The 26601-nt window shown below is 37.6% G+C and overlaps 1 protein-coding gene across 1 annotated transcript in view; it reads right to left on the bottom strand.

The window, feature by feature from the left end:
• PLEKHH2 (pleckstrin homology, MyTH4 and FERM domain containing H2) overlaps nucleotides 1-22621 on the bottom strand; it is a 52389-nt gene extending 29768 nt beyond the window's left edge. The window contains exons 1-6 of the mRNA XM_082301884.1: nucleotides 22562-22621; nucleotides 18561-18690; nucleotides 4128-4190; nucleotides 2965-3114; nucleotides 2442-2525; nucleotides 885-966 (exon numbers count right to left, since the gene is read on the bottom strand). Of these exons, the coding sequence (XP_082158010.1) occupies nucleotides 885-966; nucleotides 2442-2525; nucleotides 2965-3114; nucleotides 4128-4190; nucleotides 18561-18683 (502 nt within the window). The 5' untranslated portion in view covers nucleotides 18684-18690; nucleotides 22562-22621. The remainder of the gene's footprint in view (nucleotides 1-884; nucleotides 967-2441; nucleotides 2526-2964; nucleotides 3115-4127; nucleotides 4191-18560; nucleotides 18691-22561) is intronic.
• Between the last annotated feature and the right edge of the window lie 3980 nt (nucleotides 22622-26601).

The raw sequence follows: 26601 nt of genomic DNA, 5'->3' as shown, positions 1-26601 counted from the left end.
CCAGTTTCCTCATTAACAGAAAGGTGCATCTTAGTTTAAAAACTTCATATTGCATATGCATTTTTAAATGTTTGTATTTTCATATATTACGCATACAATGTGTGTACACACACACACTTCTCTATGCACATTTCTGAATACCTGTGTATTTACATGTATATGTGAGATATCAAGAAATGAAGGCTAGGTAGCAAATTAACACAATTTGCAGGTGATAGTGAATTGTCAGATCAACCAAGCATGGAGAGGACGATGGGAACCTTCAGACAGACTTAAGAAAGTTTGTGAACAGGCAACATGGTGGTGAATAAAATTCAACTTTGATTAATGTGAAATTATGCTTCTTGGAGGGGATAGTCCTCTTTTCTTTATTTACACTTTATGATTTTTAAATTTACTATATCCATTTGGAGAGTGATACTCTGGTCTGAATTAAGATTTTGGATCACTGTAGTCAAAGGCAGTAACTAAAAAGATCTGATTGGAATTCTGACTCCCAGCTGACCATTTGCTAGAAAAAGCAAATGCAGGTTGACATTCATGTATTTCTTAACAGTGCTGGGACCACCTATGCTATACAGAAGTGAAAGCAAAGATCTGTCATAAATCCAGTAAAATCTTTTTACTTGCAGAACCTCTTAAGTAACAGCGATGCCCGTTCACCCCACAAAAACCAGTTGTGCCTTGTCTGCATGTCTTTTCAGTATAAAACCAAGTGATTCCTTCCTAAAACCTTCGTGTACAGTCACTCTGATGTCAGTTCATACTCTCTGAAATCTTTGTGATTTCACAGAATATCTTCATTCATGTAGATGCACACATTAATAGGGAATAGAAAGAAATATACCATTAGAGAGAAGCTTTCAGAAGATTTGTACATTTACCTTGCAGTTTAGATTGTACTGTTTTCATCTCTTTCGTTTGCTTTTGGTTGATCAAGCGAAGGTTCTGATTTTCCACCTCTAACTAAAAGCATATAAATGTAATCTCATCCATTGGTGAAACAAATCTTGAAGTCATTACATAAATGTGAAATGTGAATTTCTGCTTATCTAAGGATAGAGCTACTTCAAATAGTAAGCTCCTCTCTGCTACTTCTCTGAATACCAGTCTAGGCATCTCTTTATTCTGAGCTACTAAATTTCCCGCAATGATTATTTGCTCAATTCTGCCAAAATCATTCCCCCAACCAAGCAAATCCATGACTGCTTTAAAAATCCTTAATAAATAAAGAGAAAAATAGAACTGCACTGGCATTTTTAATAAAAGCAGAGGGCTAGAATTACAAACTTCTGTGCCACCTTGCAAAACCAAGAGCAAGCAGAGGAACCAGAGGGAATGATGGTTGTAATGCCTCCTTGCCATCCCACAGCAAAAGTTAAAACAAAAATAGGTGTCAGCAAACTTTATACAAAGCAAAAGTCTTTCTACAGGAAATAAAAAACCAGCAACCCATTGCTGTAGCCCACCACTGGGAGGTAAAAGATGCTGGTCCAAACTCCTGCTCCAGATTAGGCAAACAGATTTGAATCTGGATATCCCTTGTCACACAGAAGGGAGCCAGCAATTCCACTTCCCACTGAGTGACACTTAGTCACATCTGTGAAACTAGCTTGAGATTTTCCATAAAGAGTAAGTAAATAGTTTGAGTCATACTTGATTTTGTCCAAACTTTTTCATGGTAACTTTAGCCAAATTTAATGGCACTTTTATTAAATAATTTCAAAATAATTTACTTTAGCCCTCACAGACTAAAAATATATATTTTATGTAAGTACCTTCTAGTTTCTTACTTCAAAAACAATAATTTAATTGTTTTTCAACTCGAGTATAACTTTCAGTTAACTACAAGAGAGTAAGATTTTAACTTTTACAGGCAACTTTAAATTCTACGCCCAGGGAGGAGAAAGCACAGCTGCACCCCAAAGCTGGCAGCCTTAGGCAGGGCAAAGACATGGTTATCTTACCACAGCAGGGGAAAAAAGGGAGACAACTGGTCTCTTGAAACTAGAGCTGGTGTCCCTGAAACTACTCATGACTAAGAGTAGTGTGGGCATTGTGAAATAAAAAATGATCAAGGCCTTTTTTCTGCCAGGCCCCAGCAGGCTTGGTCGGCTTTCTGGGGATTATTCACACTTTAGGCATCTGCTTGAATAAGCTCAGCTTGCGAGCTCTCTCAAGAAGGGGAGAAGTTGACCTTCCAGAGAGCAGTTCTGGGCCCTTTCTCCAGAAGGAGGATCCAGATCATACTGGCTGACCAAACCCGACGTCAGAATTTAAATGACATGGACACTCTGCTCTCTGTGCCCTTTTTTTCAAAATGGGAAGCATTTTTTTCACTATGGCACGCAGGCTTTTAACAGCCAAAAGGTCTGTTATCCCAAAGGATATCCAGTCACACCATTATATTTTCTGTGTAAGTATTGTAGCAAGAGTTATACCTCATGAAGCTTGACTGTCACCCATTCTTTTATTTTAGCTGCTTTTTCTTCTATGATTTTTGCTTCTTGCAGTCTTATTTGCTTCTGGAAAAAATTGACATAAGCATATTTGTCACTGAGTAATATAATCTACCCGAATAGTATCTTCAGACACAATTCCTAAGATTGCTTGAAGTAATTCAGGCTCCTGGGTAATACATAGTGATTTTTAAAAAATGAGGAATAGGGCCTTCACAGAGGCTGCTATTCCTCTTTCCTCTAGGAAAAATGACAGCTCTTCAGGGGAGACAGTATCATCTTTTCCCTCTTGAAAGTCAGATGTTCTTCCAATGGAAGCCAGAGCATAATTTGGAAAGGAATAAACATTATTCAAATTATGTACTTCCAGTGGGAACTTCTTTAATCAAACAACAGAAATAATGCTAAACTTTTCTGGTCCTCTATTGATCTAAATTTTGATTTACCCTTTGTATAATTAAGAAGGGAATTGATGTTTCTCTTCTGTAACACCATTATTTCTAACCTGTTCTTCAAGTTGTTGCTCCAATTTTTGTATTATATCATTTTTATCTTGTATCAGGATCTCCAGATCTTGACATCTCTTATACAACCTGGTTTCTGATTCACTTGTTTGAACATTTGCTGCTTTTAATTTCTCTTCCATGATCTGCACCTATTTGGAAAGTCAAATATAGAAGTTTAAGAAACATAATACTCCAAGTCAAAAGTAGTAATTTAATCACAAAATAGACTTTTCCACACTTAAGATTCAAGATAACCCTGCACAGTTTTGAAGCCTATTTAAGAAGAAACCCAACAGTTCATGATGTCTCCCTAGCACTTAATACCAACAGGCAAAACACTGAAAGATCTTACACAGATTTTGTTAGTATCTGTGAGAGACTTCTGGTTTTGTAACACACAAGCTTTTAGAAACACCAGTATGGGAAGAATGCAATTTATCTACAAGGAGCTGTAAACAATGTTTTAATAAATAAACAATTGCACACTGTAAAAAAGCCCAGCAAATTATCAGTAGCATTCTAAAAAACTGGTTAAAAGCACTTGGTTTGTAGTCAGGAATGTTTTCTAACTCCAAATTAGTACGTGAACATTTTTAGTCTTATAATTTTCAGTTTCTGTCTGTCTCGCAGTAAGATATGAGGAATGTTTCAGGAATAGCAGAGGTATGTTCATGAAATGTCTACAGTAGCTAAATCTGCCATTTGGAATCAAAAGGCAACTTTGGTTAAATATTTAGCCACTATCTCATTCTACAAATGATGTAACTTCTACAAGAGGAACAAACAACCCAGAACAGTTCTATTTCGAGACCGTATTGGGTAGCCTCATTTTATTTTCTTACAGATCTTCTAGAACAGGCCATTGTTTCCTCTCCCTTTTGCTTCCACATGCATCATGTATCAAAGACTCATGGTGCATCAATGAAGAAACTCATTACATGTATCTATTTTTGACTTGTGATGTTCGCTTTGACTTTATTGAACTTAACTGAGTAGTAAGCAAAGAAAGGTATCAGAACTCTCAGTTAAGATAAATCAACAGATGTTAAACCTTCTTCTCCAATTTTAGAAGTACTTAAAAATAAAGCAATTTTTTGAATTTCATTTCATTAAAGTACCATACATACACAGCTAGTGGAGATACTTTTCTAAGTGTTTATACCTGCTGAAACGCTCTCTCTGCTTGACGATCAGCATCTATAACTTGTTTCTCAAGCTGCTGCATCTGTAGATGTAACAAAACATACAGTTAAATGGCCATGCCTTCTGCCTCTCATCAGAAAAACTCATTTTCAGGGTCTGTTTTGAAAAACGAAAGGACATGTGGTGGCTGGGAGCATAAAAATAAGAGGATAAACAGTGTGTCAGACTGGGAAAAGAATTCACTATCATGACTGTATTAAAACATTGTAAAAACTCTTCAGCAGAAAAAATATATACACCTTTTCTTCATAGTTAATTCTCTGGCTTCCATATGACACACTGCTTTTTCTCCCCTGCTACCAAGAGTAGAAATTCCTTTGACAATAGTCCTGAAACTTTCCTCATGTCCCTCCAAAAGAGGCAAGAGTAGAGGGTACTTGGCTGCTACTCCTTCTGAAGTTGACAAATTTAGCATTTTGGACAGATATGCCACAAGGACTGTCCCAGACTTCTCCACATGCTGCAGGATGTGGCAGAAGAGACATGGTGGCCTCAGATGCTCCACAGCAGCAGTGGGTGAAGACAAGAGACCAGTTTTCATGGCGAAGTGCAGGTCACTTCTGAGGGGGGGCAGATTTCTTATTTTATATTGAAGCTTAATGAATCACAGGCTCAATCTTTGCCCAGGGCCTTGGAAAACCCCTGCATTTTACAGGATTTATTTTGAAGTCTTTCCCAACAATACAGAACAGAAGGGGCCAGAAAGAGATACTTTGTTTACACTTTGTTACATTTTGTTAAGAGCCCTAGTCTTAACTAATCAGTAGTCTGATTTTGCTGAGTTTTTTTAAGAAGTAAACCCTGGTTTGAAGTAACACTTGAAGTTCATAAGGTATTCCATGACTTAAGGACTTAGTGGTTCTTAGGAAATATCTAGATAGGACCTCAGTTCACCTGAAGGGAATGAAACATCAAATAATTAATATTGCCATACTCAGTATTCAGCTTGAAAATTGTTCTTAGAAAAGCATATGATGCAAATAATGCAAATGAAACCCATTTATTCCTTCTCCAGTTTACTGCATGGTTTTAAAATAACCAGTTTCATCCTGTCCTGTTTGTACTCAATTTCTGGTATGTTTCATTTTCTTTTTCACTCTCCATCTCTTTTTTTTCTCTTCCTAATTATGCTGCCAATCACGTGAAACTTTTAACACCATATCCATACAAGGACAGAGTCATCATTTTCTATCAATCAGTAACTGAAAATGGAGACTATGAGACTTATGTTTCACTAACAAAAAAAAAAAAGCTGTAACTCATCTTCTAGTCCTTTCTCATACAATACAAAACCCCAAAGTCTGCATCATAATAATACCACAACACACCACTGATACAAGAGCAACAAACATTTCACAATCCACATGGTTATGGTCAGGTCCCCAGTGAGTTGTTTTGCAAGAACACTTTTAAGGATTTGATCTTCCCAGTCATTCATTTGCCAGATGGACAGGGAGATAAGCCTTCTTTGTTCCTTTCTGGTCACATGAATTTAATTTCATATTTAAATGACCTCATGTTAAGATTTTAACTTCGAGTTTAACTTTTGGAATTTTGACTTCTAAGGTTACTTTCCATCTGTCTTTTTGGTTTTACATTCAAACAGAAGTTTGGTTTGCAAGACTCACTTTAAAACAGTTTTTCAGACATTTATTTTTTAGTGAGTTGGGATTCGGAAATTGAGGTTATTTCTGAATATATGGTCAGCTAACATTCAGCTGTAGTAAAAGCACTGTGCTAAACATAATGGGAGTGCAGGTACTAATAATGAACTAATACTCTGTAATGTTCTGTCTCTATTAATTTTATGAGAGAAAACTATTAATATTATGACAGAAAACTTTAGATATTTTTATTGTGAAATTTACTGATAAGTAGCAAGTTGTTCATCCACTTTCACAGGCAATTTGCAAATGCATGGCAGCAACTGGCAATTTATTTATGTCCCATAAATTCAGGTAATTTCATCTGTAAGGTAGTATCAGAAACCTGACAGATTTAGTAAATGGAATTAAAGCCTGAAAATGTTGCTTGCCAAGTTCACCCAGCTGCCACGGCAGCTCAACCAGCTCCAACCTGGCTTAAACCTGCAAACAGCTGGTCTCTGCAGCAGCATCTCATGATCACTGAGCCACTGTACGAGCATTAGGCAGTAGAGCTGCTCTTCTACACAACACTTTGAGTCCTGGATCATCCAGTGCACTAAAGGTCCACGTTTCTTCCACAGCTGTGCACTGACCCTGCACAGTGCACCTCTTTCTGGGATATACACACTGTTGCCCAGGACCAGGAACGTAGTAATATGTTCATGTAGACTACTGGGACAAAGAATATGATTTGAATAAAGCTGTTGCTAAGATTAACACAAAGCCAGGAGCCAAAGAAGCTGAGAGAATAACTACCAAGCAAAAGATCATTCAGAGATTATAAAGGGAAGAACAAAGTTTAGTTTTGCCTCTTCAATAGTTAAGTACTTCAGGGTGTGCTAAGAAGCTTTGTGTGGTCTCACAGTATGGATATGTCAATCAGCTTCCTGGCAACAACTAAATGTGAGATTTTAGTTGCAAAATTTTTAAAGGGTCTTCAGTTTCTTTTAGAAGACTCCTGTTAAAAAAAAGCAATCTATATTATTCAGCAAGGATGAAATATCATGGTTACCAAACATGAGCACTTCCATTAAAATTAAATTTGCCAGCGTTTCAATAATTTGATGCTACATAATAATTACTGAGTCCTGATTTTTCCTTTATTTAGAGTTTATATAGGTTTGTTTTGCAGGATCTCCTGTAACAATAATGAAACTTAAAACAATGTTTTTGCCATTTGCCTAAATAATCTTTAAACAATCCACCAAATGGTTTTGCCTGAAAAATTAGATTTACATCTATACTCTGACTGCTTTGCTTCTTTATAAGCCTGTGAACTTAAACAGAAGAAACGACTGCCTTAGAATACTCTGAGGGCTATCAAACTTGTTGGGCAAAAGATTGGAACTATTTATAAGGGAAGAATTTCTCTTCACAAACAAAACCTAACCTTAAACCTTCTTCTTAAGTAGTGAAAAGTTTCTCAACAACGATCACACCATTACTGGGAGAAGGTGGAAATACGGGACTGGTTGAATGGTGTAATCAAATCATGCTTTGAACTCATCAAGAATGAAATGCAGTGCTAGATTTTTTTTACCCAGTGACTGTGAAAGCCATTTCAGACCATGGATTGATAGCTTAAGATCCTCAAATAAAATTTTTTTTAAAATCCTTAACCTGAGGATGGATGTGGCAGGTAATGTCAGCCATATCCATGCTTAGGGGCAAACATCAGATGCAGAAGAACTCTACCTATGGCAGCATCCTGAATATTGATGACCAACTCTGACTTTATAAAGAACATGATTTGAAAAAAAGGAAAGTCTGTTGAACCAGACCTCTGTCCCACCAACTTTTCTGTATACACCTCAGCAAATTGCCAGCATCACTGGATCAACATGGGATGTATTTGCTGTTAGGTGAGACATGGCTCGAATGAACTACAGTCCGGAAAGGATCAACTGACATAAAGTTGGCTTCCCAGGAGAAACATGGAGAGCCATCATGTTTTTGATAACATTTGGCATGTGAAACATATTTAAGCTTAATTTTCTATCATGTCCTAAATGAGGTAACTTGAAATAATGCCCCAGTTCAACAAATCTCTTGTAAGGAATATTCTTGTCACCCACATTGGATTGGTGCAAATTCAGTATGAATTCAGAGATGTATGGTCATAATCTATACTGGTTTTGATTTTACAGTCTTAAATATAAATATTTTGGCTCATGAACAAAAAATACATACATATTGACTGAACAACACAGGTACAGAAGAACAGATGCTACTTTAACCTGCGCTTTCTCCTTCTGTCTTTAAGTGAAAAATCCTCTTACAATTTCCAGAAAATGGATCAGTGTATGCTGTGTCAATTACTGAATTATAGAAAACCGTTTCTATTGTTAGAAACAGATTTGGTTTTAAACCTAGTAAGGAAATAACCACTCTACATCTGAGACTCATCAAATTGAGCTATTTTTGTTCAAACAATGAACAGAGAAATGCCACATGTGAATAAATAGTGAATGCTTTGAAGAAACATGGCAGCAATAAAAACAGAGGTGTACTGCCTTGGAGGTCTGGGCACTGAAGTACAACACACAGTCACTGGGAATTCTATACAATACAAAGGCAAATCATAAAGTGATTCCTTTTCAAAGGTCACCTGGAAGTTTCTTGGCTGCATTCAGAAATGTTGAACATACATATTTTTGTGCAAGTAAAGAACTTTTCATTTGAGTAAAGCACATATTACATGAAATCACCAAAGGGTATAAACTCAAAAGTCATCACTCACAAATTTAAAAAATATGCCTTTTGTATGTATGTAAGTGTATATACACGTTCATTTCTATGCAGAGAGATCATTATTCCTGTAGTGTGTACTAGAGAGAAATCACAGAACTAAAATGATAACTTTCCTGTTATTTGAAATAGCTATTTAATAATTTTAAAGGAAACATTTTATTTTAAAAATGAAAATTGTTGTAATTAGTTCCTTTTGAAATCTGAAAAATGTTTGTTATGTATAGGAAAAAACCCCTATTTTTTATCCAAGCCAATTTTCAACATAACAATTTATCCCATTCATATTTGAGATTTGCATTACAATCAGTGCATCATACAGTGTCTCCTAGTTTTTAATATTATAAACAACATGCTTGTATCACACAGACTTTTTGGAAATCTTTTTGAAATAAATATAGGAAAAAATACAACCATGAATGAACAAAAAGAAAAAGCATCACTTCTCTGGATGCCTTTCAAAGCATGTTGATAATAGGTCAAAGTTTTCAAAAAGGAAAAATGAGTTAAAACCTAATGTTTCTGCACAGTTTGTCTGCTGATGAAATGCAGGACTTCCAGTCATTTGAGAATGGTATGTTTAGAGTCTGTTGTTTCCCTTGCATTTCAATTTTTCTAATCTTCATCATCTGAAAAAAAAAGCCCTAACCATCTGTGGTTGAAAAATAATGTTCCCCATAAAAAAATAGTAAATCTGTCCATTTTTAGATACGGTGAACTGCCAGTCCTCACACCACACAGGACTTACCAAAACCAGAGACATGGGTATGTGGTTGCTTCTATAAATAAAGAAATAGGAGAAGCAACTGAGGGATAAACACACCTACAACTGTCTTTCTGAGGTGCCAGTAGATATAAACAGGTGATGAATAATCATTGGCTGGCATTTAGAAGACACTCATTTTTCACATTGAGTAAAAAGGATTTTAGAACTGCCTTCTAATAGAAGCTATGAAGACAAAAGATCTGGTTGGTGTTTTTTTATGTGATACTTGGTAAGTTTATAAATGGTTTGAAGAATATGCCTGCCAGCTATTCCACAGCACTACATCTGACCAAGATTTCCCCTTTTGATTCTCTATTCCTGTATTTAGACCCAAATATTTCAACAAATCTCTGCATTTCCAGAAGAAAAGTTAGTACTGCTTAAAAGCAAGTAATCTGCTTCTTGATGGCTTTGATGACCATCAGTTTTCATGTTTTACAATACACTGTGCCCAATCATATAAAGCCTTGCACACATTTGTTAGTTAAAAGCAATGGTAAAACTGTTCTAGAAGTGTGACTTACTCTTTTCACAGAGGTCTCTCTTCTGGTAGTTTAGCTTAGGAATATACAGGAATATTCCTCCTAGTTCTTTAACTCATTTATTATAAAGCTGACTAGGTATGTTCCATCCATACTTTTTAACATTATTCCTTCTGCCTTGACATTTCTCTTCTATGTGTTATGTATTGTCCATATGGACAGTACTAAATCTTTATAAACTACAACAAAATATGACCTGACTAATTAAGCCATATAGACAGAACACCTAAGGAAAAGAGATGTAAAATAAATATACTAACATTTCATAGGAAAAATAAAGATAATTTGTAAAGAAGGAATGAGCACATGCCTTGGGGAAGAAATATTTTGTTCTTTATTGGTCGATTTTTTTATCCCAAAGGGAGTACAATAATTAGAGAGACTTATCTTTAATAGAACAGCTTTGCATCTAACTTATTAGTAGAAATCCCTTTTGTTATATAATCTAGGAAATTATACTTCAGAGCCACCTGTACTTATAAAATTAAATATGCCTTCAGTGAAAAATGGATATTTTGGCACAATAACTTTTCCCTAGAACAAGATAAAACCTATAAAAATATGACTCAATTTTTCAGTCCTTGAAATGAAGATTTGCTTTCTGAAGCTAATCTTTTTGTCACAGATCTCCCCAAAAGGGCTAATGATAAAGGCTAAGTCTCAATGGGGCTCAAATGTTCCTTAGGCTAATTATAGACCAAGTATATATTGTATATGAAATTTTATTGGTTTTTATTATTTCCTACATGAAAAAAAAGATCTTCAGATAAAGAATTGGTCACCTGGCTTAAATTCAGAAAGCTACAGCCTCGTATTTCCCTCAAATCCCACTTGAATGCTCACCTAGGTTATGACTACTGCAACACAGCTTAGTGCTCACAACCTGGCAGTTTGCAAGCTGCCACCTTCCAGAGCTCTCCCATGGTTTTTCTTCTCCCATTTTCTTCATTTTTAATAACAATTAACAAGTAAAAGGCTACAATTCTCATGAACAAAGCACTGTCAACCATTCCTCTGCAAATTTGCCATCTAACCAATTCCTTTTTATTTTGTCTTTCTCTGTCACACAAATGTATGAAGCATAAGAACAATTTCATTCTTTGATGTCAAAGTTACATCTCTGTGCACACACACACAGACACATATCCACTTCTCCTGCTTCTCCTGCAGATGACCAGCACTTCTACAATCTGCATGTGTAGAATCACAATCCTGTTCACTTCTAACTACTCTCCTAAGTAGGCAAAAGGCACTTCTCAATTGCACACCTCTCTTTCTTCTCCTTTTTAGCAATTCAGCTCATTCATACAAACTGTGCTTAGTACAAAAGCCTTTCCTTGAAACAAAATGAAACCTCCAAAAATTACCAGTCTCTATTTGCTCAGTTTCCAAAATGAAAAACCAGGCTCAAAATTTCTATTGCTCTCCTTGATGAGACCAGTTTTACTGCTGAGTTATTTTACTTCTTTCAAGTTCTTTTCAATACTTAAACATGCTTTTAAGAATTATTTAGCTCAAAAGGTTTTCTAGTTGTCATTAAATGAGTGAAAAGTACATATGAAAAAACAATCTTTCACATCTCAGTTGAGTTCATTGTAGTAAAATTAATGATTTCTTTGGGAAACTATGTAACTTAAAGATATAAAACTGAGAAGCCCAGAGGGTGAACCATTCCAGAACTGGTAGTCTAGGACAGCTGCCAGCAAACATACAGATTTAAAAAAGTTAAATTCCACAGTGGGATCTGAGGAGGCAGTGTAGTGAAGGACAATTGAGCAGCATGTAATACTGGCTCAGTAACCATGCTTTTCCCAATGTCAGTCACAGAACTTCCCTAAGCCTGGTAGAACACTAGGAAATTCCCTCTTTCTGGCAGTCATCTTTTCCAACTCAGATCTTGTCTTGATAGTTAAACTGCAGAGACACAATCAAATACAAATTAGGTAGATGACCACTCTTAGCACAGACATTCTCATAGCATTCAAAATCTTGAAAGGAGTGAAGATATTTTTCAGCAAGAGAGAAGGTACCAAAGCACTTTGGCAGGCAAGTAAAAAGAAGTCTCACATGGTGCTTAACATGAAAAAGACAAACATCTATCGAGAACTGGTTGTTCATCTGCTTTGTTTGGTACTGATCACTGTACTGCAATTGTGGAAATTCTGCTGCCTCTTGTCTCCCTGAATTGTGGCTTCTTATTAGAGCCACAACATGAGCATCCACCTGAAACAGGATGTGCCACTGCCTGAGAGGTGATGGCTTAAGAAACAAAGGTACCACTCACTGCCAACAGTTTAAAAAAAGAAAACTGAAGTTATTAATGACATTAAAGGGTACAGGACACTTTGGAAACACATGGCAATGGAGCAAGAGATGCCAGAAATATATGTAGGGTAGCATATTGCACTTTAAAGACAAGACAACAGGTATTTAAAGCGTGGAAGTATTGTCCCAAGCAATGAAAATTAAATGAGCAAAAAGAGTTCTCACCATGAAAAATGGAGAAAAAACATCTTGTAGCTCCTGTAAGTGAAATGCTAAACAAGTATTAGATTGGCTAAGGATCTGCACAGGTGTCTACCCACTATCACAGCTTCCACAACTTCCATCAACTTCCCCATCTCAGGTGAGCTGGAATAGAAGTGAATACCACCAGAGACGAGATATGAATCCTCTGGCCTCACAGCAAAGGCTGTGCTCTTCATGCCATTACCCAGCCAGGCCTCTACAAGAACAGCTAATTTATTGCTTCCTGAGTTCTCTTTTTTTTTTTTCCATTTTCAGCCTCCTTAGAAAGAATGTATTTTTAAGATACTCAAAAACAACAAAACAAAAAAAACCCCACCGTTTTAACAAGGCATAGCATAAACTTAATAATAGACAAGGGATAAAAATGAAACTTTAAGAAACATGTGTAGATATTAAAAAGGTGTAAACAAACCTACAACTCTATTCATATAAACTTTTATTCTCCTAAACTCTCCTTGGTTTCTCCTGTTTGTACCTTCCTAATTGCAACTGAATTATTTTCCGGGATGAGAAGTTTTTTAAGAGCAATTAAAGACTGAAAAATAACCATCTGAATAATTTTGGTTCAATGGTATTCTGCTCCCCTTTACCCTTCATAGTCCTTTGATTGCAAATGGAAATACTCATTGTGCTTTTTTATGATTTTTATGTTGGCAGTCACTGCATAAGTCCAATGTCTTACTGACTTTTCCTCCAAAAACATTAAACATGAAATTGCCAAGCCAGAGATAACAAAACAGATTGCATCTGCTTCATTTTCCAATGTCAAATGATATACCATAAACAGGACTGTGAAATACAGTGGGTATTTATAATACCTGGATTTAGCTGTTGGTTTGTAAGACCAGGTCCAAAATGTGTTATGCTTTGGAATATACTGAAAAATAGTATTTGGCCTAAAAGTTGGTTATCATTCAATTTTCATAACCTGTACAGAAAGTATAAATAATACTGCATTTGTGATGTACACACTCATTGCCAGCTGAGCATGAATACAGACAATATCCAAGTGGAAGGTTAAAACAATGTACATATGAAAAGAATTCTCTCTCATAATCATTTATTTTTGTTGAAAATCACTTAAAGCGTAACACAATGACCCTCAGCACTGCAGGAAACAAACTTGGAGACATTCATAGGAAGGCTGAGTATTACTGGACGGCCCATAATGCAACATTTGGGTCAGTGCCATATTCAGTCCTAATGGGGTCTGACAAAAAAGAGATCCAGTGGAGGCTGCCCAAGTGGGAATTTAACACAGCTATGTAGTTCTCCTACTAAAATGACTCTTTAGTGGTATGAAGAACATCAACTTTATACCTTACATTGAATGCGTATTCTAGGTGAAAAATGCACTTACTGTGAAAAGAACGAAGGTCACCAACTTTTCCTATTACTTGAAATGCCAGCTGGAAGCTAAACTTGCAGTACAAACATGTAATCTTTTACTCAGCAAAGGGGTTTTTTTGTAAACTCTTCACATACGTAAGACTCAAGCTGCATTAAAATACAGGCTTCTGCTTAAAGCTCAGTTTCACAGCCATCCTAAATTTGGCGTACCAGGATACTTTCTAACATCATTCCTTAAATTCCTGTAAAGACCTCTCCCACTTACAGCAGCAGCTTCTGCTTAAAACTCCAACAAGGTCTCTTTCTTTGCACGTTAGATTTATAAATACAGACTCTTTACTTGGCAAAATGAAAAAATATTAAAAACAAATAAACAACAGGGAATGGATTAAATTTTCTGAAAACACTGTATATTCCCTTGCTTCTCTCTCTTCTTCTCCTCAAGTTCAGTAAAAAAATTAAGCTCTGGTAGCTGTACTGCTGCAACACATTTACAATGCAAATTCCTCAACTGAGTTTCAAGGATGAGTACTTCCTAAACTTACAGGACACAGTAATTAGTTTGTTTTTCTGAATTAGAACACATCTGTGAGAATAATATACTCATGACTTTTCATGTTAATTGTTCATTTATTTGCAGGGGTGCTATTAAATAAAATAACTTTGCTATTAAATACAATAACTTTGTATTTGATTTCTAGTGTACAAGAAAAGTGCTTCAATTAATCCAGCCTGAATACATTTACGGACTCACACACATATTGGCATTTTGTGGTCATACACAAATATTGGCAATGGATAGATTCAAGACATCCCTTATGTAAATCTGGTTTTAGACAAAGCTATACAACAAGTATAAAACCCATTGGCAGTTTCTGGTAAGTCATGCACACAGGGTAATAGGATATAAACGCCTTCCCCTGATACACTGTCTTGAAGAGATACCTCTCAAACAGAGGCAGAGGAGGAAGGCTGGAGAATTACCACCAATCCATTTCTCTTACCTTCCTGTACAGACTCCCTGTTTTTGTCACAGTATCATTCTTACTCTGTTTCCTACAACAATTACATAGTATAATATCCACAGGGTTTTACGTCTGTCACACCACAGTGCTGTGATTTTGTGGCTGTTTTGAAGTGGAAGTGTCTGCTGCTACTGTTCAGTGTTTCAGTACACATTTCATAGTATAGAGATGATTGCAAACAAAACTATAAATAAAGGCCTGTGCTAATCAAAGTAAGAGTGAGAATTATTCTGAGCTTTGCCAATTTGTTTCATTCTATAACAAGTAACAAATCTAGAAAGTACCTATAAAGACTGACATGGGCTACATTATTCTTTTGTCGTTAGTATCACTACCGGCCAACTGGGTCTTCATTATTCACTTTACTATTTCCTAAATATATTTTTGAATAACAATTCCATGCAGTTCAACTTCAAACTAGTGTGAGTGTATCTTTCCTTTAACCAATACTGAGAACTGTCTGTATAATTTCAAAAATTAAAACATGTGAAAAAAATAACTACTGGGTTATTAGCCAACAGCACCAACTCAGAAATACATACAAAGACTTTAGTGCCCATTTTGAATATGATTCCTTTTGAATTGTGCAAGACTGCTTAATTTGCAGATGAATATGATCAAATTTTATTAAGCTGTGACCAGACTTTGATACATGTCCCAACTGAATTCCAGTTTATGAATGAAAGATTCATATTAAAAAGTCAAAGTGGCACAGTAAGGAGAAGGATCATTTTTCATGAAGTCTTCTAATGCACTGCTCTGGAGAGTATTATGTCAAATTATCCCAATGGAATACTTGTTGGACCTGTGGTCTTCAACAGAAAATGTTTCTCCCATGTGTAACTTCTGTAAAGACTTTGCCTTTTCTAAAATTTCTGAGAAAGATAAGGCAAATGAAAACAAGAGAGCAGTAACATGGAAAGTTCTTAAGTTTTTTTATCTGTTTCACAGTCATATTTCTCACAGATGAGAGTAATTTGCCTTTGAATATTTTCTTTCAGGCACAGCACTGAAGATTTGTGATTTCATCCCTCTTATTCTGCTTGTTTTTATGTTTTTTATGTTGATATTTGAAATTATATGATTATGCATACATTTCTATTAATTTTAGAGGATATTTCTAGTTCAGTTAAGAGCCTGGAAATGCAAACTGTAAATGAACAAAGTGAAAAGCCAAATAGAAAGCATTCAAATTTATAAAATCTTTTTAAAATTCAGATAGTTTTGTGAAGTGCTGTTCATGAATCTTAACTTTTAGGTTGCCAAAACTACAGTCAGCAGCAGCCATGTAAAACTCGGTAGTTATGGCTGCTGGAAGGTTGCCTGGAAAGCCATGTCCAGAGTTTAGCCACATTCCATCCCGAAATGCAGTGATCCAGACAGGGTAAAGAGAGAACAGATATTTCTGATCTAACAGCTCTGACTGTGTAAGCATCCAGTGATCTGCTGAGTGCTACAGTAGCCAGGATTGTACTCTTGGATGGATGTTCTCCTCCAAGACTGACGATAATAACTTGCTCTTCTCTGAGCCTTGCTAACTACAATGAAAGACACAGGTAGTTTTCCTTTTTTAACTTTTTTTTTCTTAATTCTTAAATGAAATGTCAAAACTTTTGCACAGCTCGTTGTTCTTCCCAACCTTCATATTCTGCAATACCACTTCAATGAGAGTTTGCCAAACAGAAAAATTGCAGCATTAGGAAACAATTAAGTGCTTTCAACTACACTGCTTTCTAACTGCAATATTTTTAGTTATGCCAAAGTAGAACTATTTGGAGTACTAACTGTAAAAATACAATTTCAGTGGAATTTGGTATTATTTTAAAAGTTTTTTATTATTATTTTATATTGCTGTAAATTTTCATGCCTACTTAATGAAAATATGTATAATACAGAAAATACTAAATTTCTTTATTCCATTTTTTTTCCATCTCAAATTGAAGTTTCATGCCTCCATAGAACAGATAAGGCCATGAATAGATGAAATGAATAGTAATAAATTGCCAAATTTTATTCAGTCAAGAACTGGATGACATAATTGAACCAACTATTGATCTGCAAGTCTGATGTCTGTAGCAAGCAAATTAGTAGAAAATGTAACAGCAAAATTAGGGTGCACATGGATAAATATTATAGGTAAAGAAAGAGTTAAAGTGGCCCTTAAAAAGAGGGATGTTTGATTACAAAGCTGGTGAAGTTTTGAGCAGATCACCAAGGCTGAAATTAGGGAGGGTCTGGTTATTATAATTATTTGGATTTTGCAAAGTGTTTCAAGGAAATAAAGAGCCGTGGGGTAAGAGGGAATGTCCCTCCATGAATTAAAAAAAGGGTTTAATAAAAATAGTGCATTATCAGTTACTTCCTACAGTGACCAGCAGCTATCAGGGGAGATCTGCAGAGTTCTGTTGAGGGCTCATTGCTATTCAAGGGAGACATTTGGTAATGGACACTGGGCAGTGAAGTGACAAAGTTTTCGGTATTTTGTTATTCAGGGGAAGAGAAGCTTTCTGACAAGCAAGATTTACAAGCAGGTCCTTACAAGACTTAGTGCATAGTCAATAAAATAATAGAAAACACATAACATAGAAAACTAAAGGACTTTGATTAAGATCCTGGAATTAAAATAGGTATCTCCATGAAAACATACTCAATTGTTAATTTTAATTCAGCTGTCGAATAAAACAATGTTAAGCATTATTAGGAAAGGACCGGAACACATCTGGAACTTTGTACATCATCCAGGGTTCTTTGTAAATACAAAGATATCTGTTTCTTCCTGCTTTTATACTATTTAGCTCTTGCCCCCACTAAAACATAGTAAAATGGGCATGATTCATAGAGGACTAATATGGAGATTAAATGTATTTATGGCTTCAAAGGGAGAATGGATAAATCCACAAAAGAGAAGCATTAACTTACATGTAAAAAGTAGAAGTATTTTCACTTACCATACTATCAGTTTATCTGAATTTTACTTTTCTTTCGGGGGGAGCAATTGATGGAAAATTTAGCTCATAGAAGAGTTACTACAATGAAACATTTCAATTAGAAATTTGCTGAAGTGAGTCTTAATGATGACATAGTTCCAATAACTCTCTAAGATGTTTTGTCTCTTGTACTCTTTTAATTGCCTTGTTCTGTCGAAATGTTACCAGGTAAATAAAATGGTGGAGGTTTTATATTTCAAATATGGGCTCAATTATAACTGACTGTTGGGATACACATGTCTGAATATGCCAAGTGAAATGTTTTTCTTTTGGAAAATAAAGTAAAAATTTAAACAATATTTTTCAAATTAAATGGTACAGTAATTTTCAACTTTCTGGGTCCAGAGACTCAGATGATGAGCCATAGTTGGAGATGTGTTCTCATAGGAAAATGAAGTCTGGTAAATGATATGATTCATTAAAGAACACTGGAGAAAATAATACTTTTGGATTTTCTCTGTGATGATTTCTGTGTCTTAAATCACATCTCAAATACATAATAAATGTGTTAAATATTTACCTCAGTGTTGTAAAAGTGATTACTGGATACATATTTTTCTCTGCAGGAGAGTTGTGTGGTCTCACTTGAAAACGAACATTTTTTCTGGCAATTCTGATGTGTAAAATTCTTTCACAGCATTAAAACATATATGTTTTCCATATATTTTGTTGTAAAATGCTATTTTTCCCCTTCTGAAAAAATCTCAGTACTTGTAATCCCAAACCATAACATGGGATTGGCCCCCATAATAAAATAAAATAATTTATACATCATTAAAATTCATCTCATGAGACCTACCTTTTCTGCTAACAGCTCTCTGATCTTGCTTGCCTGGAGACGAAATTTCATTAACTGTGACTCCAAAGTTAAACATCTTTCCTTCCAGTTTACAGTACCTTCTGGTTCTGAAAGTTCAGCCATATTTATGCTGGAAAAAGAAAGGGAAAATGTCAAATTCAGTCTTTACTTAATGTCTGACTTTAATATACATACTAACCTATTTTATATAAATCTCAAGAATGCTCCCAAATTTTATCAGTTTCATAAAACTTAGTAAAAGTACACTAGTTTACAAAGGCCCTTATCATAACTATCAAATTCTGAAATCTGTGTTGATAATATTTAGGTTTATTGTATTTTAATTTCTTCAATTATCCTGTGGCTGCAATTATTTTTCCTTGATAGGCAGAGACATCTCTCATATTCTAATCTTCAGTTACTGCATATATCCTTTCTTACTCAGGAGAGTCTCGTAGGGAACTGAGCTTTTGCTTAGCAAAGGCCTTACATAGGTGTAACTGCCTGTGAGTTAGTAGCACATTTGGTTTTATGCAAGTTTAATGTTTGGCAGACCACTCTTTTAAAAGTCTTTTAACATTCTTCTGCTTAATCAAAGTTCCTTCAAAACTCAATATCCTTAATGAGATGGAAGGGGGAGTTTCTGATTCCAAATGTAAAGGTGGGTGAGCAAATGGTCCCTAATGGATTCCCCCCTCCCCCCCCCAAAAAAAACAATCCTTTTGCATTAGCTGTTGCAGATCTCAGGACATCCTGGTTCAGGCATCTTTCAGTCTCAAATATGTGCTTTTATCCACATTTAACTGCTCATGCCTTCTGGAAACTAATCTCAGTGCTCTTCTGGACAAGCATTGCTGGAAAAATTATTCAGGATGAGAGCTTGCTCATCATGGTTTGAGTCTGAGAAGCCAAAGAAAATCATCTGTGTGTAAGCAGAAGGACTGGGCTCTGTTGTATTCCAAGTATTTGTAGGCAGTTTAACAAAGAGTAACTGGATGGCTGAATGTAACCATTCAGTCCAAGAAGTTCCCTTGCTAAGTAAAGGCCTGGCCTTTACAGGATTCTGGACACTTAGGTTTGGCTTTGAAAATAAAGCCTGAATAGCTCCTAAGTATCCAATTCATCTCAGAAATAACAAACATGTAAAAAGCACTATTCAGTGGAAGCCTGCTGGCAGATTACAACAAAGAAAAACTACAAGTCTGAAGATTATATTGCATGTTTGTCACCTGAACAGTGGGACACTGATGAGGAACAGCAAGCAGCCACTATTTTCAGTGTGATGAAGGAGGCTGATACAGGAAGATTATGGATAATACAGATCTCGACACTGCAAGTCCTGACACAGTTAGGATGGATGAGTAAGTGACACCACTGAGAATCCCCCTCCCATGACTATCCCAGGCCTCCAGAAGCCTAGCTTCAAGCACTTCCCTTCCTCCCTGCATCGGAACAGGCAGCCCCCCTTGAAACCCCTCAGCTGGAGGTGAAAGACCTATGAATTTATCTTCTCCACTGTTTTTGACAACGGGAAGAAAAAAGGAAAAGCACCACAAAACAGATCAAGTAATGAGCAGGATTCAAAAAAGTCCTTCACTTTTCTTTGCTACAGTAATATTTGCTATTTCTCTTCTAAATTTCCCTTGTCTCACATAACTCTCAAGTTCATGATAACTAAACAGGTGAAAAACTCTTGCTCAAAACCTTCTTTCTTCTCATACGCTAAATTCCTTGTTTCTTTCATTCCATACCTCAACTTAGAAGGAAAACTAGGAAAGAAAAACTGAGGTTTGTAGGTTTTCACCACAATCACTTTTTTGCTTTTTCTTCCTTTTGGTCCTGCAGGCTAGACTTCAAGCTGCTAAGCCAGAGCTTACAACTATCCTTACTCAGGAATCTCCCACTCAGGAATCCCCATGGAATCGCTAGGACTTTAGTATATTATTAAAATAGTTTCCTAAGCCAATCCTACAACACCCACATTCTAAACACAAGCATTTCAACTGCAGTCCTCCTAGGTGACCGAGACATCTCTGGTGTCTTTTGCCATTCTCCCCCATCTTCTAAGCTTAGCAGAAAATTCCCTGGACTGTCAGGGAAGCAAGCTGCTCACTGCTGTCCTGTCCCTAATCCATGCTCCTCTCTGTTTATCCAGAATCCCCCTGTTCAAGGGGGGTAGGTGGCACTTCCAAGCAGCAACTTCTCCTACTTTAGAGGGAAAAAGTAGTTTCAGCTGCAGATTTATGAGGATTCTGCTCTCTTAAGTAATGAGGAGTGGCAACATACCATTAGACTATTTAGGATATTTTAGGTTTTTCCTTTTTAACTAATTGCAGCTACATGAAACAAAAATGGACGAGGCCAACATCTGGTTAACAGTGGGATTATTTCAGTGTTTGTGGCAGTGAAAACACAAACAGGTCAAGTAATGAAAGAATTTTTGCTTTTTGGTAGGGCGCAATATTACAGGGTGGAGTTAAAAATGTTTGTCTTTCAACAGACAAAACATTTGAGTAGCTGGATTTCTGGCAGTGAACAGTGTGTCCAGCCAAGGAGTTTCTCAATGTCCAAACTCATTAATATTCCACTACATAAACATTATGGATAAAAAGATTGAAAATAACTCTTTTTATTGTGAGTTGTTTGCTAGAGATTGTAATAATTTACTTCGTATCTTCCAACAAGCCAGTGGGTTCTGGAAATATTTACAGGCACATAATACACTGTTTACAATTGCAGAGTGAATGATCTTACTTAGAATCAATGACTTCCTGTTTCTTGTCTGATTCCCCAAGGGAGGATAAAAATGAGTTCATCTTCTCTTGGCTTAATAGAGTACTCTGAATCAGCACTCAAACCTACACAGAGTCCGCCCCTTCTTCCTGCTCCAGTTCCCACCGCAAAGCCCTCCGTTTCCCCTGAGTCTTAAAAAATTAAATCTTTTGAAAAGTAAACTTAAAAAGCACACATTAAAGCCTTAAGTTCTAATTATGTCATCAAAAATTAATTGAGACAAGTTTGACAAGTCTGGAAAGATTAAATTCGTCTTTTTCATTTTTTAAGTTTATAAACCTCTTTCTAGGCTTCAATAAGTCAGAATGTCACATTCTCCCCAAAGGGATTGATATAATTTCCTTTTCTTTGCCGTCTGCTTGGAAATTATCAAAATACATTTCAGAGGGGAGGGAACAATGTTCTAATTTTTGAAGTATGTTAAAAAATTTACATATTCCTTATCACACTGTCAGTGTTTTTCTCTGTTTTTAACAAAATGCAGTGTTTAACTAAATGTTTCATATTCTGTCCGTATGTTCTGGATGTCCTTTCTCTGCTGGAGAAAGCTTGGTAAGTTCTTCTGTTTCAATAGGCGTGGGTTTGTGCAGTACATAGTGGATTCCCTTCACCATCCTAAAATGTTTACTGGCTTAAATGCATTTGGACCATACCTCTTGAATTTCAAGTCCCTTTCTTCCATCTTTTCACCCAAACTCGGCACTTACAAATATTTTTGCTGCCATAAAGATTGGACTGGAGAAGGAAAATGATGAGACACAAAGTGGACCTGTTTAGGAATCAAGGAAGTCATTCTCAGGTTTGTTGCTGGCCAAGGCCCTTACTCACCTCCGAACACTGGTAACTTTATTTTCCATTTGACTCATTTTGCATAATTCTGTGCTCTGACAAACTGGTGCCTGAGCTATTTAAAACTTCCATCAAAATCTGATTTACAAATGCATTTTCTGCTGCTTCCTAGGTATTGATGAGGTTGTTCCCATGAAGTGACACAGTCAGTCAGCGCTCACCCACTCCAGCCCTGGGTGCAGACCCCCACAATCCCCCAATTTCAGGGGCCAGGCTGTCCCCTCCCAGCTCATTAATCCTGCTCGGTTTCCCAGTGTCAGATACGTGCAGCAAACAAGATTACAGCACGCAACATCATTTTACGTCCTTTTCCTGATGACAGTAATTTTTAAGTCGCAGTGTGATACAACACTACGTACCAATTTAATTTCTCGAAATTCTGAAAGCTGGCCGTGTAGGTACCTCAACAGTATCGTAATTTTGCACGTTTGTCTGGGAGTTGTGTTCTTCTCGCTCTTCTGTTTTTGGGAGGACGGCAGGGATGCGGCAGCGGCACTGCCAACGGAACGAGAGGAGCCTTACGGGACCTTACCGGACCTCAGGCACGCCAGTCCCCAGTCGCGGGGACACCGCCTGGGGACAGCCCGGGGTCCTGCCGTGACCCGACACCCCGCGGTGACCTGACACAGCATCACCCTCCGCCACCCGCCGCCCGCCGGTGTCACCCGGGGGGCACAGCTCCGGCTGTCCCGCCGCGCCCCCGCCGCCGGGAGCGACACCCGCCGGGAAGGGCCGGGGGCGGCCCGGGCGCGGCCCCGCTCGCGAAGGGAGGGAAGGGGGCAAGGAAAGCGAGGTCAAACCTGGCCGGCCGTGGCTCGCCGCGCCGGGCGCCGTCCGGGCTGTGGGCGCTGCCCGCGCCCCTCGGCGCCCGCCCCACCATCCCCGCGGCGAGCGGCGCGGCCGCCTGAGCGACGGCCGAGGCGGCCACTGAGCAGCGGGGCCGCCCCCGGCGGGGCGCCCGGGCGGGGCTTGCGCGGCTCTGCGGCCCCGGCCGGCGGCGGGAGGAGCGGCCCTTCCCGGGGGCCCTTCCCGGGCTGGCTGTGCCGGCGGAGTGCGCTCCCGGGGCCGGCGCCTCTCCCGCCTGCTCCGGCCCCGACGGCGTCCAGGGGAGGGGGCGCCCCGACGGGGGGCGATGGAACCCGGCTGCAGGGCTTCGAGGGCAAGGCTGGCGGAGGGGTCGCAGGAAGAGACGGCCTGCCTACACTCCTTTCCCATCGCAGTTTTTAAAGTTCCTTTGTGAATTAGGACTTTTTCCTCTTAGTTTCGGAGACGATGTTAGGAAGAAGCATCCGCTTACTCTGCAGTTGCTCGGCTCCAACACTGGAGCTTACTGTAATTTGAATTACACGTCTTGTGAAAGGTCATTTGTCAAGTACAAACCGGAGGGTTGGAACCGTGCGGTCCCCGGGGCAATGCTGGGGATATTACGGGCTAAATGGGTCTCGCTGAGCTGCCCTGTCCGATAGGTAACAACGCACTTTGTATTTGAGTTCCAGCAGGGATAAAGCAGCAGGTGCATGTGCTGCTGAGTCGTGCAGGCAGGAGGCTCTTGGTCCCCTCCGGCTGAAAAGAGCTGAGAGTACATCTCAGGTAACCAGCCGCCTCTGTGTCTTCTAAAAGACTGACTGAAGTATTACAAAGTATTTGCAAGAAGTAATTAGTGTGTTGTCTGGCACGTAGAGCAATCTTCCTCATACACATGTTGATTTGGACTGAGATTTAGGGATTGTATTTTGTTTGGATTATGATTTATAGAGGCAAAATGTTTCACAGACTCTTCTGGTGCATAAACAAACCACACTGCACCATTCCTCTGGTGGTTATTTATAATGTAGGTGTGCAGAGTAGACTACTTCTTCACATTCATCTGTGAGTCATTTAAAGCGCAGTTTTTTCTTTTGAAAAAAAAATTTTAAAGGTTTTAGAAGCTCAAATATTCCCCATCTGGTTATACACACAATTTCATTTTTTCCTATTCAGTTCAGTACAGGCTCCAATTTTCCACCCGCTTGCAGTGACCTTAGAGTATCCAAACAACTTCACTGAAACTGTTTCATTTGCTGGTACTTTCCTAAGTGTTTTATGTATGTTTTTAACACTGGTCGCTGAAAAGAGTGTTAAAAACATGATCGGTTTTATAGCAATTGTTTTCCACCCGATACCTCCTGTTTGGAGTGTTCAAGCTACATTAAAAACCCGTAAGTTGAAAAAAAGCCTTTGTTTGGATTACCAGATTTAGCCAAAAGAATCAAAATCATCGCTTGATTCCTAACGAGAGCTAGACAAAATGATCTAGCATTGGCGTTTAATGAAAACTTTGTCCATATCGTTTCCTTGGATAGTGACACGCTCGCTCTCTCTGGATACTCGCAAGTGTGCGAAAAGCCATTGAATTCAGAGGGACAGAGCTGGGGGAGGCTGCGGGAATGACGTGCTTGGACCGCAAGAGGGAGAGCAAAGCCTGCTCGGTCATTGAGCGTTTCTTTCAGTTTGTTTAGTGGATTGACATTTTCACTGCCCTCTAAGTAATAAAAATGCTCTACAGTCATGGAGCTCTCGACACTGATACATAAAGAAGCTTGGAAAAATATTCTGGAAGAAAGAATGGGGATATTCAGGATTTTCTCTCAACTGCCCTTAGCTGTGAAGTATGTAGAGGTGGCTAGAATGTGTGTTCCATTACTGAAGGAAATAGAATTACAAGTAGAACAGCTGGGGATGCATAGAAAAAAATACAAAAATACAAAATACAACTTTGTTTTGTAAATAGAAAGCAAGGGGGAAAGCCATAAATCTTCAGGCAAAGACACAGAAAACTATTGTACATGTCAGCACAGACTCAGGAAGAGAGTTCTTCCTCCTTGCTGTTGTTGCTGATGGAAGTTACATGCAAGCACTAATAAATCTGCAAATATTCCTGACAGGATGTGCAGAAAATGCAAAACGGATACACTGTACATTGTAGAAGCAAACTGCAAGAGTGGGTATTTGCACTTTGGAGTGATCATTTGCTAGCTAGCTCCCTGCAGAAGTGAACCAAAGTCAGAACATTATGAACTATTTCTCTCTACAATGTGAATTCTAAATATTAGCCTCCATGTGGGCTGAAGATGTTCCAGATTTTTTACTGTCTGTAATTGACTTAATACAAGAAAGTAAGTTCTAAGTTCCTGGTTGTCTTGTTAAACAGTAACCTCATTTGTTAAAAAGTATCATGAACATTGTATTGCAAAATGTCTACTCTGGAGTGTGGAAGCTAATATAAAAAATTCCACCAGCTTCATTCCAGAGATGATTGAGTTGTCATCAAATCTGCAACTAGAATGTAAAATTTTGGGTTGATGAGACTTTCCTGCGTATGTAGAACGTCATTCTGATGTGCTGGATAAGGACCTTACCCCATCATGACAAAAGGAGCTTTTTCTGGTCCTTTCTCACATAGATAAATATTGCAACCATTTAAGTTTAGGTATTTCAGATTGGTATGTGTGTCTACAGTTGGAGATATATGCCAGGAAACATCTCTGATTCTAAAATCATAGATCCTACAGTGTCTTCTGTAAGTTTGTTTTTGTGTGGATTCTTTGAAAGGATGACATATATATTTATTTGAGACTTTCAATAGAGAAAAAAGTTCCCATTTTTTAGTTGCAATTACAAAACTGTGATAGAAATAAATACATCATTTTCAGGTGATGTTCAAATTAAAATATATCTTGATCTTTCTTGACAGAAAACTTTTATGGTATTATTTAAGTGGAGGAGAAGAAGGGAAAAAGATCATTCATTACTGTTCAATTATTATTATAATGAGATGACTTAAAGTGTTGCTGTTTCAAGGCTATGACTTGTCTTTCCATTTTAGAAAAATGGCGTTTATCTAAATAACATCTAGTATTTGTGCTTTGGTTCCTTTGAAAGGAAGAATCTGGAATTACTTCAATTACTAATAAAGGCTTTTTCTACTTAGGAAAACTCCAGTTTATGAGAAGGTCCATGGCTTCCCTTTTAACAGCTCAACCTCTTTTTAATTATCTGGCGCCACAGAGTGGTAAAATTCTATATTGCTCTAAATAATCAATTCCTGAGAGTTTTCAAATGATGATATAATCATCTCCATCTGAAAGACACATAAAATATAAAACATTCTACTTACTGGCACAGGCATAGCTCAAGAGGACTAAAATGTACAGCTTAAACATTAAAGTTTCCAACAGTGTGGGTTAAATTATTTCCTTTGAGGACAATTTTCACTGGTGGATGTTGATTTGTCAAAACTATAAAGTCTATGAGCATAAACCCAGTGCTTAGGAAAAAAAAACTTCTGATGAATTGCAGAAATATGTTGAGACATCCCAGTAAAAATGGCTGTACCTGGTCAGCCAGTCTGGTATCCAGT

The sequence above is a fragment of the Coloeus monedula genome (assembly GCF_965178545.1).
Source record: "Coloeus monedula genome assembly, chromosome: 2".
Lineage (NCBI taxonomy): Eukaryota > Metazoa > Chordata > Aves > Passeriformes > Corvidae > Coloeus > Coloeus monedula.
The sequence above is the reverse complement of the archived record's forward strand: the minus strand, read 5'-3'. Positions and strand labels throughout refer to the sequence as shown.